This window comes from Zingiber officinale, unplaced genomic scaffold (genome assembly GCF_018446385.1).
Source record: "Zingiber officinale cultivar Zhangliang unplaced genomic scaffold, Zo_v1.1 ctg219, whole genome shotgun sequence".
In the NCBI taxonomy this organism is placed as follows: domain Eukaryota; kingdom Viridiplantae; phylum Streptophyta; class Magnoliopsida; order Zingiberales; family Zingiberaceae; genus Zingiber; species Zingiber officinale.
The window spans coordinates 170,265-183,828 of NW_024589896.1; the positions used below are offsets into that span (position 1 = coordinate 170,265).

Genomic DNA, 13,564 nt, shown 5'->3' on the forward strand with positions numbered 1-13,564 from the left:
CAAAATCCCATACTAGTTATCTGGGTAATGCATGCTGTTATAGTTCTCCACTCGATCGGAAATCTTCTTTCTAGAATTTGGAGTTTGCATCTTCTCGTTTCCTCTTTCAAGGGTTTGGTCTATTTTTCGAAGTCTAAATGTATCTCGACCTCAAAGCTCCCTCGTACTCCATTGGAACCACGATCATCGAAAAAATATATCATAGCAATTCTTAGTTGGAGTTCTTTTGGATTGATTCGCTCAAGATTTCTTAACAAGTTCGGATTTTTTGTTTAGGCATGCATGTTGCAAATCGGGCAAGATTACCCTGCTAACGGACAAAATAATTTGCCCTTATGTATAATTTTTTTCGGAAAAAAAAAAGTTGAACTTGACCGATAGTTTCTACACGTCGGCGAGGGTATTGCGTGCTACGGACGTCAGCAATGCGGGCTGGGCTTACAGACTTCAATGATAAGTGCATCCAGCGTGCGTGTTAATTTACCAGTAATCTTTTCTACCGTCCAATGCTACCCTCGATTCGCTCTATCTATCACGGCTACCACTGGAAGAATTTTTTTCCCCTTGCTTTTACGAGTGCAATTTACGTATGCCTGAAAGGTAAATTCTTCCTAAATCACCTTATGTCTTCCACCCTCATTGCCTCCATCCTAAATCAGGTTAGCCCACCTGAGCAAACAATAATAACAGTCTGACTCATTCAATTCAATTCCAACCTTAGTAAAGATAATTTCAAAGCCAAGTTGGAAACGAGAACTGGTGCTTCGTATAACATTTCAGAGCGATCACAACAAAAGCAAACGAGAGATTAAAAATATACAAGTTCAAAAAAAACTAGATTGCACAAGTATCGAAGTATCTCCTAAATGCCACAATAAAGTGATAATTTGCAATTATTACAACAGATGCAAATGATTGAAAAGTTGATACAAACTACTATCCCAAGTGACTTACCATACAGCATCAGGGTGCAGGTGCGTTGGTTGAAGGTGTAGCAACAGCAGCAGTATCGTAAGACCCTTGAGCTACATTGTCATTAGAGTATGCATGAGTCTGGGAATTTCCACCACTGGCATACGAGTTATTATATGGTGTCTGCTGTTGATTTCCTGATTGGCTATGTGGTGGTACACCATATGATTGCTGTTGCCCGTAAACAGATTGAGGGAGTGTGGACTGACCATAACTTGGTTGCAGAAGAGCAGATTGCATATAACTGGCTGGAGCAGACGGAGCTTGACCTTGTCTATAAAGAGACTGAGAATTTGGTGGTGCCTGGGCCTGAGGTGGCTGCCCATAACTAGGTGGCGCTACTTGACCATATCCAGATGGAGCCGTTCCTTGTGGAGGATAGCTTGTGTGATTTAGTGGTTGACCCAATGGAGGTTGAGCAGGAGGTGCTTGAGTTGACCCACCCTGAGCACCAGAAGCATTAGCAGATCCATCTTGAGATGAGGCAGCCATTGTGCCATAGTTTAGTGTAGAGCCATAACCCTGCTGATCATAACCACCTTGCGTGTTTGATGTAGTCTGAGAATAACCCGGTTGCTGTGCATTGGCATTATACGCACTCGAATATCCATCCTGCACATAACCTCGTCCTGTCTGAGGGTATGACTGTTGTTGCTGTTGGGATTGTTGATTGTAGTAATCGTATCCAGTGCCTGGTGCAGTTTGTTGAGGTTGACTGGAAGTTTGGTCCCAGCCAGAAGAGGGAGGATAGCCTTCATAAGGTGCCTGGGGCATATTATATGTGGGTGGTGGCCCAGGATAAACTCCAGGTGGCATGTAACCATAACCAGGTTGCTGCACCGGTGGCGCACCAGGTGGCCCCCAGCTAGTGGGAGGACGAGGCACATTGTACCCATGCTGAGAATACCCACCAGTCATAGCTGGGTTTCTGACACGATTCTGCATGTATATTTATTTCATGTGAAGTTGTGCATTTGTTTTACAAGCATATAGAACAGAGAAAACAGTTAGTTGTAGCAGAATTAACTAAAAAATAATAAAAGCTAACAAATAAAAGCAAGGTTATGGTAGATAATGGGATAATAGAAACATTCATTTGATAAAGGTGAACACAACCAACTTACCACAAGCAGAGAATTTGATCGAATGCCCACCTATGCTCTCCTCAGAGACCTAATGGACTAGCAAAAAAGTCCACAATCCAGGCAAATAGTCCGAAGAAAGCAATTTAAAGAGCCAAATATATAAAAAGGTTTCAAGTGATATCAAAGATGTAAAAATTAATACTTGTGTGATCAGTTTTTTTCTTAAAGTCAATCAAATTAAATGGCAATGCGGTGAAAATTTTGAAATATTCACTGTTGTATAAGATAATGTGTGCATATAACTAACGAGACACGACAAACAACAGAGGTTAGTATTTTGAATATGATGAAAGATGAAAAAGTATGGTAGCCAAGGCCCACCATCTCTCAATAGATAAGCTCATTCCCAAAAAGGGGGTGGCCTGAAAATGATAACAGTTTAGGAAACATATGAAGGATGAACAAAGATCATTGAAGTTGAGGAGTCAATTCAGCAAATCTATAAAGTTAGAAAAGATAAAACTTTCCCAAAAAAATTGCAACCTCATTAATGCAATAGAAAGATATCTCAATTTACTCCAATATACACTATCACCTAACAAAGGAAAGAAGATGACTATCGTACTCAAGGACCCATTAGTATATAATATAAGCTTTGCACGGTTATGCAAAAAAACAAAATCAGTTAACAGTAAATATGTCCAGTAACAATTAAGGTGCAGGATTCACCTAATATTCAATTAATCATAAGGAATACCATACCAGTGCCAAGCCAACCTACACCCTCGCCCAACATTGGAGCACCAACGCAAGTAAATCCTACAATTAAAATAGTTCTCAAAAGCAAAGCTCAATTCAAGACATGAGAGCTCATCCTCTTGTCCATCGACCAATTCAATCTCCAGCTAAGATCTAGGATATTTAAGCTGAAATGTCAAACTAAGCAACATGTGTATCTCTTGGAACTATATCAAAGAGAGGTAAATCCACTGGGCAATATAACTCAAATGACTAAAGAGATTCATGAATTAATAGATATAAAACGGAGAAAGACTGCCCTTCAGAACTCCTGCAGAGTTATAATCTCAGAAATATGTGCAGTCTGATATAAATAAACCAGGACAGGAACCCTAGATTGTAGACAGTCTATACATTGATAACCATTTAAATGGAATAATAATTTTCAAGTTAGAAATAAGTATAAATCTAATTTCCATATAAAAAATTAAAAATAAGTCACATATATAGAAATAAACTAAACCAACTGTGCACTCCCCACAAGAAATACAAGGCAAGAAAAAAGGTGTAAATATATATATAGGAATCTTTATTTAATAAGAAATTTCTTTGGATTAATTAATGTTATGAAAGGAAATTGTCAGAATACTAAAGCATCTAAACCAGAAAATTTTTCATGTCGTATAAGAAGATAACAAACAAGATATATTGAAAATGTATAGCACCTAGGTTAGACAAAGATATGGTTTAAGATCCTTGAGCGCACATTAAGTGGTTGAGAAGGAACTGAGGTGATAAATTTCAAGTGTAGACTGTTTTTTGAATCTGTACTGGAACTTAAAGTAGATTTGAAAAAAAAGACCGTAAAAATGTTAGATAACAAATCACTTTGTGGTTTCATTGTCATTTCTGTACTCTTAAAACTACATCTTCAACAGGAATGATCTTGTAGGACCAACTAACTCACGGTGGGGAACAAACATAACAAAATTAAATCAACCATTATTTTGAATGCAGCAAACCTAAGGTGAAAAATAAGCAGCAGAAGAATACACCAAAGGAACATCACATTCAAAAAAAAAAGAACCAACCAAAAAATGGTTTCACAAGAAACAGAAATTAACCGCACTTTCTGAATGATCAATGGTTAATCAAAAAAATAATTTAAATTTAAGAATCTTATATGTAAAAAAAGGGAATAGTGCAATCAAAGCTGTAAGATATATGATCTAGTGACCAACAGAATGACCAACACAGAGCTCCTTGCCAGATATTATGCAAATTAATAACAAAATTCCATCAAAAGTAGAACCCAAAGAAACGTCAGGAATAATCACTAGTTAGAAATATGCATGGCATAGACATCATTAGAACAGCTTGATTTAAGAATTTGAAAAATAACTTCAAGCGTCATATAGAGCTCAAAGTTTGGTGTTTGTTCACATTCAAACAGCTAAACATAGAACATATGATAAAGCAAAATGCATTTAGAAAAAAGCTAATGGTAATTTAGCATCACAGAAAATTCCAACTGTTGATTGCATAAACGTATATATTAATCACTTTCCAAATAGCTCGAGGTTTTTGAGATAAATGAGTTCTTCCTGAAAAATTATAGGAAGAAATATAGTGTTCAAATTCTATCTGCGTAAAGAAAATATATACATATATCTCATCAATTCATATATGAGGTTTAGATCAATCAAGTAATACCACTCACAATAGCAAAAAAGCGATTCACTCGCCCCCTACTCGCCAGCCCGTTGCCAACACTGAAGAGCTAAATCACAGATGCCTATTAGCCTTGCCCAGTTAAATAGCACATGGGCGAAGGGTAGACACCCAGCTACTAGCCGGAATTTAACACGGAGGAGGTAAATCATGGGTGACTACTAGCCTTTGGAATAGTGACTAGCACATAAGGGAGCCATTTACCTCGGTTTTGCCGAGATTCGAACCCCAGACCTCATGGTGGCAACACCTCATACGCTAGCCACCAGACCCATCCGAGGGGACCAAAATAATACCACTCGCATGCATATGAGGAGTTGTCAAACGTACAAATATATAAATTGGTCCAATTCCTAATTGTACAAGCTTTTAAGATAAGTGTCTAAGTAATCAACAAATAATCATCTGCCTGTCTCAGTTGTTTTCTAAAACAAAAACTTAAGGATAAGAAATACCTCACTAGTAACATCATTGACCAACTGTTTTGCTATTTCAATCTGCTCCTGTGTGCCATCAATATATACTGTTCTTTCAGTGGATGTATCACCAGGAGGCAAGTGCAGAGGTATCACCTGCAACCAAATACTCTAAAATTAGCTTATTTCACAAAAGATGGAAAAGTTTTGTGACAACCTAAGCATGTATCAATCAACAAACAATTTCTTCATAAAAAAAAAATCAACAAACATTTAGTTCCTAGATCAAATGCTTCTATACCAGGAAAACAATTGCAGGTAATATTGGACAGATCATTACAAAACAAACCTTCAGAAGATGTCAACTGGCATATCATAAAATTTTCAGAACAAAGGCTATTACACATACAGCACAACAAGGTGACACAAAAAGACCTGTTTAATCAATTTAATATAACTTTTCTGTCATCTCACAGAATATAACAAGATACATTCAGTTTATCTGGTTCAAATATAACCAAACCAAGTGTTGCCTTATGTCACTAGCAGTGAAGTTGAAAAAGGCAACATTTCTTTACCAGATACAAATTCGGTATGATCGTTTCACACAGTTCCACCAGTTTGAGTTGGCAAAATATGTGATTTAGGTGACAGAAGTTCATTTCTTCTAGGTCAATATTTTTAACAATTTCAATGACAGCGACAGCAGTGTTAATAGTTAGAATTCACCATCTTCTGCTTACACTACTTTTAACAACAAGTGCCTTCCTCCCAAAAGCCACTCAAACCTCTTTCTAATCACAACCCAAGATAATATGAAAAACAAACATGAGAAATTGATTCTGAAAACAGCAAAAAGAATATAAAGCAAGTCCTTTAGGAAGACACTGACTCAACAAAGCCTTTTCCTAAAAACTACAAACTAATGGTTAAAATAAGACCCAACCCAAAATGGCAGCTGATGAAGACATAGATATCAAAATCATCATTTTGATAATTAATTTATCTCACAAATAGAAATTTGAACATTTTTGATCGTCTATATAGCAAGATATCAATCAACCATTATCAAAATCTCTAACATGTAAACACTGAAAAGAAACATCAATTAGCAAAATGTGAACCTGTATGCGTGCACCAGACCTTGCTTGCATATTTTTTATGGTCTCGCCACCTTTACCAATCACCATGCCTACCTGAAATAACAACCAAGCTAAAGAGACTCCTGTCCAAGATACCGTTTAATTCATAATCACAATAAATCCTCAAAATACCTTGTTGTTTGGAACCTTCATCTGAAATTGCTCCACGCCTGGTGGAACACAACCAAATTTTCGAGAAGCAATTGTCGCAGAAGCCCCAGAATCAGCCTAGAAAATTAATTTTATACAAAATATTCGATGACAAAATGCATCAACTGATGACTGATGGCTTCTTTTATCTATATTTAATATAAAATATTACCTCAGCAAGCACATCATTAATTAACTGCTCAGCTCTGCTAATCTGTTCAGATGTACCAACAATTTCTACTGACCTGGTCAGTGAATTAGGATCAGCATCCATATCTCTCGTTACTTGAATCTTTGCTCCTGATTGAAGCTGAAGGTATTTTATAGTCTCTCCACTTTTGCCAATAATTACACCAACCTATGGCAACATACAATAGTAAATGAAGGATGACAATAACCTGTTAAGTTAATTAAACAAGTATATTGCATGGTCAGGTGAGTAGAGTAAACACAAGAGCAAAGGAGATCATACCCTTCCATTTGGAATCTCAATCTTTTTGTTTGAACCCTGATAGCCATAAGAGGATAATGGGTGGGAAGTGGGTCCAATTTGAGAAGATAATGTTTGGCTCATGGGCTTCAGTGTATTGTCTATCAATCATGGAAAAACCAATTACCAATTTATCTAGAGGATCATTAACGATATCATAGAAGATATTCACTAATGAAAGAAGCTTCAATAGATACAGTACCAGCACATGATGAAAATAGGAGGAAAATTATAGTAACAATATGACCAGTGATCAAATTATTACGATTGCATTTGAAATACATTTATCTAAAGTTATAATGCATTACAAAGGATGGAAACAAAGATTTATTTCTTTTATGATACAAATGGTTTCCAAAATGAATTCGTAATAGATAGAATAGTTAGTCAAAGGAAAGAGAATAGAGGAGTTGAACATCATGTGTATTCCACAGATTGAATGAATAATAATGCATGAGAATAAGGTAATGTTTGGTTTAAAGGTTTGGGAATGAGGGAATGGATTCATTCTCAAATCTTGTGTTTGGTTGATGGGAATGGAATCAAAATTTTAAAATGAAATTCAAAAATTTAGATATGGATGAAACTCACCGCCTCCCTTGGATTTTGATGGAATGAGAATGAAAATTAAGTTTTGGACGAAAATACCCTTAGTATCACTCTCTCTCCTCATTCTATCATCATACTTTCTCTCTCAATATACTTTCTCTCTCCTCATTCTCACTCATCACACATTCTCTACCATTTTCTCTCTATATTTTCTCTGATCACACACTCCCTCTAATCATTTTCTCTCTCTTCATTCTCTCATTTTCTCATCATACTTTCTCTCTCCTCATTCTATCATCATATTTTTTCTCTCAATATACTTTCTCTCTCCTCATTCTCTCTCATCACATATTTTTTACCATTTTCTTTTTGTATTCTCTCTCATCACACTTTCCCTCTCTTCATTTTTTCCCATCACACTTTTTCTCTCATCACATTTTCTCATCATACTTTCTCTCTTCAATCTCTTATTTTTTTCTCATCACACTTTCTCTCTCTTCATTTCTTTCCCATTACTCTTTTTCTCTCAGTATACTTTCTCTCTCATCATACGCTTTCTCTTTTCAATGTCTCCCATCACATTCTCTCTCCTCATTTTCTCTCATCACACTTTCCCTTTCTTCATTTTTTTTCTCATCACACTTTCTCTCTCATCATATGTTTCTCTCACATTTAACTTTCTCTTTCATCTAATTTTTTCTCTTATTTTCCCCTAAGGGTAAAAGAGGAAATTTAGGTTCATTCCAATTGAAAACATTCAATTAACCAAATATTATTTTTAAAAATGATACCCAAGCTCATACCTATTCTCATTCCACAATACTATGATACTCATTCTTATTCCGATTCCTAGGAGAGAATCAAACACCACCTAAGTATTAATTATAGGGCATCTCATAAGATGGTGACAAAGATCTATTTCTCTTCAAGGTTGTCAAATCAAGGATCTAATCATGAATCATTTTGGTCATTTTAAAAATGTAGAAACACGAGTCACAAAGTTCATTTTGAAAAGAGAAATGGGATAAAAAAAACTTACAAAAATCTATAACGATATCCTTTTTAACACCTGGTACAGTTAATAAAGCATATTGTCACAAATAACAAAATGTATTATATGAATAATAAGTCTAAAAACCACACTTCTGTATGTTATCCTTGAAATTTGCATCTATCTTTTATGGCGCGAATTTATTTTTTAAAAAACTTGTCTAAAAAGAACTGTACTATATCACAATCACTCCATATCCTCTCTACTCGAGATGGCATCATGATTAGGCAAAAACAATTTTTTTTCACATTCTTTTTGCTCTTCAGTAACTTCCTTGATAAATGCCCTCGCTTAGAGGGAAGAAGCCTCTAACATCTTGGTTAACAGGTTAGAAAGTCATCCACATCGGTTTCGGTTCCGGAGGACTAGGGCTAAAATATTCGCGTATTTTGGTAGAATAAGCCTGGGGAATAAACAAAGGTTAGAGAGAATACAGAAATGTATATTAATCGAGGCGCTCAAGGAATACATAGATGAGGGTTGCTGAGGAAATAGCCAACGGATCAATAACGTAGCGGCGACATCTTAAAGAACGGAAACAGAAAACCGTTCCGAAAGACCCCACACTTACCACTGGCAGCAGATCCAAAACCGGCGTCCCTCGAATCGCCTGATCCTCCGCCGTTCTCGACCCTAGGGCGCTTGGCCTCGGCGTCACTGAATAACCTCGCAGCGATCTCCTGGGCACGCTGCTTGGCGAGCTGGATTCCGTCGAGGGGCGCGGGGACGATGTTGTAAGATTGCTCAAGGGGAGCAGCTCCACCGGAACCTCCGTCAGGAGACAACGACGCGATCGGAGCCGAGAAGCCAGAAGGCTTCCTCGAGGGCGGCGAAGCGACGCCGCCATCTTCCGTCTCGTCGAACTTTCGCTTGTTATCGGGTCGAGAAGAGTAGTGAAAGTCGTCCGCCATAACAACAGATAACGCCGGAAGCGATGACGGTAAGCTCTTCGGGAAGAATGAGGTGCCGCTGGGTGGTATGAAACCCTAATCAGGGGAGCTGCGAGCCTGCGACGCCTGTATTTATATAGCGGCCTCCAGCTAGGGGAACGCAAGGATTAGTGGCGGGACCCACGAGCGAACCGAACCATAGGATTCCCAGATTTTATCTGTTTCAATTGATTATTATAAACAAAAGAATCGCAACTAAAATAAAATTAATTTAATTAATTGTTTAAACTATAATATATGTTTTCTTCAAGAGATAAACCGACTGGTCTGATTCACATGTCTCCCAGGGTCCCTTCACATGATTCCTCTGCTTCACTTCCACCTTTCTCCTTTGACATTTCATTGCTCCACCAACAGGGACCGTGCATATTAAACAAGAAAAAGAAAAGAGAAGAAGAAGAAGAAAATATATTGATTCATCACCCGCGAGTTTGGAAAATCTAGTGCAACATTAATTAGATCGACATGTATAAATAATGTAAGTGGTACAGGGAGTATTATAAAAAAAAATAATCACAGCAGGGGGCAGAATGAAATTGTCTATATACTTAAGGGGGGCGCTGCCATGGCGACGGCGGCGAGCTTTTGGAGGTTGAGCTTGACGACGGTGTCGGTGAACATCTTGGTGTCCTCGTCGGAGTTTCCGTCGGGGATGTCGACAACGTAGGACTCGAGGACGACGGAGTAGGCCTTGGCGTGGTCGTCGGGATCGAAGAACTCGGTGACGGAGGTGACGGAGCAGTAGTTATTGAGCCGGTGCTCGCCGCCGATGACGCGGAAGCTGAGGATGTGGCGGTCGTCGTCGAGGATCTCGAGGCGCTCGACGCTGGTGGAGGCCGGGAGGCCCGAGACGACGGTGACCTCGCGGACGCTGCCGATGGAGTCGCCGTCGCCGGAAACCAGGCGGCAGCTCTTGACGAAGTGCTTGTAGCGCTGCGGGCGGGCGAAGCAGCGGACCACCGGCCACACGGCGCGAAGCGGCGCCTCGATGCGCTGCGTGATCAGGGAGGTGCACGTGCCTGCCGCGCGCGGGAACGTGTGGTGCGCGCGGATCAGCGGCTCTAGCGCCGACAGCTCCGTCTCGCTGAGGCCCTGCGGCGGCGCAGCCGGCGGTGTCTGGTGGAGGTGGCGGTGAGGTGGTGGCGGAGGCTCCATGTCCATGAGATGTCGAGAGATGGTCGATGGATCCTCCCGGTTCCCTGTTTCCTAGCTGATTAAAGAAATGGGCTACCTTCTAGCTATCTTTTATAAAAAAATCCTTCATATTAAAATTTTTTAGAAAATTTCTTTTAATACCGTAAAATACTTTTGTTTTTTAATTGACATTTAATATCCCATTTAAGACGGTTAATTATAGGATAATCGGTCTGATTTTATAGAAAATTTTCATCCATAATTAAGTAAATTACATCCAGTATTTTAAAATTAGATTAAAAAATTATTTATTAATTTATCGCAGCTGAAACTGATTCTTATATCAAAATCAGAAATCGCTCAGCCATTCTACCATTCCAGACAAAATTATTTTAAAAATCATCAACATCTACGATTGTTTTCTTATGTTTACTTGGATAGAAATAATAAAAAATAGAAGAAAAGATAGGAAGGATGCTTTTGCCACTTGCCTAATATAAAGTGATATGACCAATAGAATGAAAGGAGGTGGGGCTTAGTTAAGGTGTCATGATAGCGATGTTTAGGAAAATAAGATAATATAATGAATTCGGTTCGTATTTAATTTTAGGCGATAAGGTTATTAGTTATATAGATGATCTCATTATGACAATGATAATTAAGTGTTTATTCTTTTAATTATTTTCTAAAATGTACCTTCGTTCTTTGCCTAGCTCCGCCTATACCTAAAACCTATAACCCAGTTACCGTTTGAACAAGGAACCCAAAATCTTACTTTTAATATGATGTATCACCGTTTTTTTTAATAAAAACATATTTTTAAACTTAATAATTTTGAAGAAGGCAGTGCTTCTCAGAATATCCCTTCCTATATCCCTTCCTTATCTAAAATTTAAAATAGAAGAACTAATTTATTAAAGTTAGAAAATTAATTTTTACTATATAATATATTAATTTCCTATAATTTATCATATCTTTATTTTTTTATTATTTTTTTCTCTTCTCTACATTTTTTATTATTATCTATAAAATGACAAATATAGAAATAGAAAGTGAGAATTAGAGAATTATACCATGAGTATGAAAAACTGCTATAGATATAATCAAAGTTATGTAAGATTGAAAACTTTAGAGAGAGGGGGGAATAGCATTCGTAGTTAATCCGTTCATTAGAGTAAAACATGCAACGGAAAAATAAAACAATACACACGCAAACACTAAGATTTATTTGGTTCAGACTCTGTGGCGACTCCTACTCTGAGACTCGCACATAAGAGTGCTTTCAATGGACAATCACTATAAATTTGAAATATTACAAAAGAGTACAGTTGATTAGATGCAGTAATCGAAATTATACCGACAATAAAATATCTTAAATTCAAGCACTTAGTTGTCGGAGCAATGTTAGAACTTCACCGGATTTTCTTTTGAGCAGCACACAGAAGGAAGAATTGTGATTTCATGTATTCTATAAGCTACTACTCGAACCAAGCTTAAATAGCCTGTTAAGGGTGCCTCCAACTGCATGGAGGGCGTCTCCAACCCCGTCGAAACCGCAGCGTCGATAAGCTCCTCCATCTTCACTACTTATCCACCTGAAAGCGCCTCCAAGCTCCATGAAGGATGCCCTCCATCCAGCGTCCAGAGCGCCTCCAAGCTCCATGGAGGCCGCCTCGGGACTCTTCATCCGAAACTTTCTTGTGCAATTTCCGTACTGCAAGGCATGTTAGTCTACAAACAAGGTATACCTTACAAAACAAAGTTAGTATAACAAAATAAGATAAATAGAAACTTATTTTGATAATCTCCGGACTGCCCGGTTCTGACTTCAGATTTCACCTCCGGAAACTCTAGGTCGAACCGACGTCTACTGTTCCCTCACCGGGGAACGCGCTCTCACCTACTCCACTCAGGAGAGTGTTACATGTTTGCCAGATTGATCCTCCAGACCAACTGGACATTTGCTCAGCGTCCGAATCTCCAAGACTTTCTGTTGGACGTTCGTTCCACGACCCATCCAGACTTCCACCCGGTTCGCGACACCAGAATTTCAACCTAGAGTCCCCGACTCTAGGATTTTTGCCCGAAGCCTTCGACCAGCCAAGACTTTCTGCCTAGGGTTACCGCCCCCTAGGGTTTTCCACCTGTCTAACCTCAGATAGGACTTCTCCTCACCTAGGGTTACCACCTCCTAGGACCTAGGATTAACACCCCCTAGGATTTTTCACCTGCCTAACCGCAGTTAGGACTTTTACCTAAGTACACTTAGGACATTCTTGCAAGCTCAATAAACCTTGTTAGATAACAAGACAACTGGCTCGGTGCATGTGAGGGACGAAAGGGTTGCGAAAGAGTACACCGGTGGACGAGAAGAACGTACGCGACGTTCGAGAGACGAGAAGCCGAAGCGGAAGCCTGCTCAAGGAGAATGTCGAAAATTGAGTTCAGATAAGTCCTATTTTAGTTGACCGCAATCACCCAAGCGAACGGAGCAATGGATATCCAAAGGAAGGTTGAAGCTATTTATACGCTGCAGGTGGAGGGCGCCCTCCATGATGTATAGGAGACGCCCTCCATAAGGTATAGGAGGCACCCTCCATAAGGTATGGGAGGCACCCTCCATGCTTATGGAGGACGCCCTCGAACCATTCTTTGTAGCCGTTTGGTAGCGGATAAAGCTTTATCCGTTGCCTCGTTGGAGGTTCCCTCAAGTAGTAGATAAGATTTTCCAGGGGCTATAAAAGGACCCCTGTGTTGGTGCGGTTAGCACTGACGATCTAACTCAGATTTTAATGAATGATAAAATAGGTTAAATTAGTTTTATTGTGATCTAACACTTTGACAAAATATGTAGGAGAAGCCCAGGTAGGTCGACAAACTGACCTGATAGTTGACATGAAATCCAGACTGGTCGACGGGGCTGACCATGTAGCACTGACGATCTAACTCAGATTTTAATGAATGATAAAATAGGTTAAATTAGTTTTATTGTGATCTAACACTTTGACAAAATATGTAGGAGAAGCCCAGGTAGGTCGACAAACTGACCTGATAGTTGACATGAAATCCAGACTGGTCGACGGGGCTGACCAGGTAGCACTGACGATCTAACTCAGATTTTAATGAATGATAAAATAGGTTAAATTAGTTTTATTG

The 13,564-nt window shown here is 38.8% G+C and overlaps 2 protein-coding genes across 2 annotated transcripts; both read right to left on the minus strand.

The window, feature by feature from the left end:
• Positions 1 to 817: 817 nt before the first annotated feature.
• LOC122036822 (far upstream element-binding protein 1-like) lies at positions 818 to 9,314 on the minus strand. The gene is made up of 7 exons (XM_042596244.1): positions 8,896 to 9,314; positions 6,707 to 6,825; positions 6,407 to 6,592; positions 6,217 to 6,312; positions 6,067 to 6,138; positions 4,982 to 5,098; positions 818 to 1,911 (listed from the first exon to the last, which is right to left on the minus strand). The coding sequence occupies exons 1-7, from the start codon at positions 9,233 to 9,235 to the stop codon at positions 964 to 966; spliced, it is 1,878 nt and encodes a 625-aa protein (XP_042452178.1). The 5' UTR covers positions 9,236 to 9,314; the 3' UTR covers positions 818 to 963.
• Positions 9,315 to 9,722: 408 nt separating this feature from the next.
• On the minus strand, positions 9,723 to 10,484 carry LOC122036818 (abscisic acid receptor PYL2-like). Its single transcript, XM_042596242.1, has one exon. It carries the CDS (start codon positions 10,433 to 10,435, stop codon positions 9,815 to 9,817), a length of 621 nt encoding a protein of 206 aa, XP_042452176.1. The 5' UTR covers positions 10,436 to 10,484; the 3' UTR covers positions 9,723 to 9,814.
• Between the last annotated feature and the right edge of the window lie 3,080 nt (positions 10,485 to 13,564).

Coding starts and splice junctions, on each gene's coding strand:
- LOC122036822 (XM_042596244.1), bottom strand. CDS start 9,235: ATGGCGGACGACTTTCACTACTCTTCTCGACCCGATAACAAGCGAAAG. Junction 6,593..6,706: donor TTGAGATTCCAAATGGAAGG/GTATGATCTCCT, acceptor ATGTTGCCATAG/GTTGGTGTAATTATTGGCAA. Junction 1,912..4,981: donor TCAATGATGTTACTAGTGAG/GTATTTCTTATC, acceptor ATATACATGCAG/AATCGTGTCAGAAACCCAGC.
- LOC122036818 (XM_042596242.1), bottom strand. CDS start 10,435: ATGGACATGGAGCCTCCGCCACCACCTCACCGCCACCTCCACCAGACA.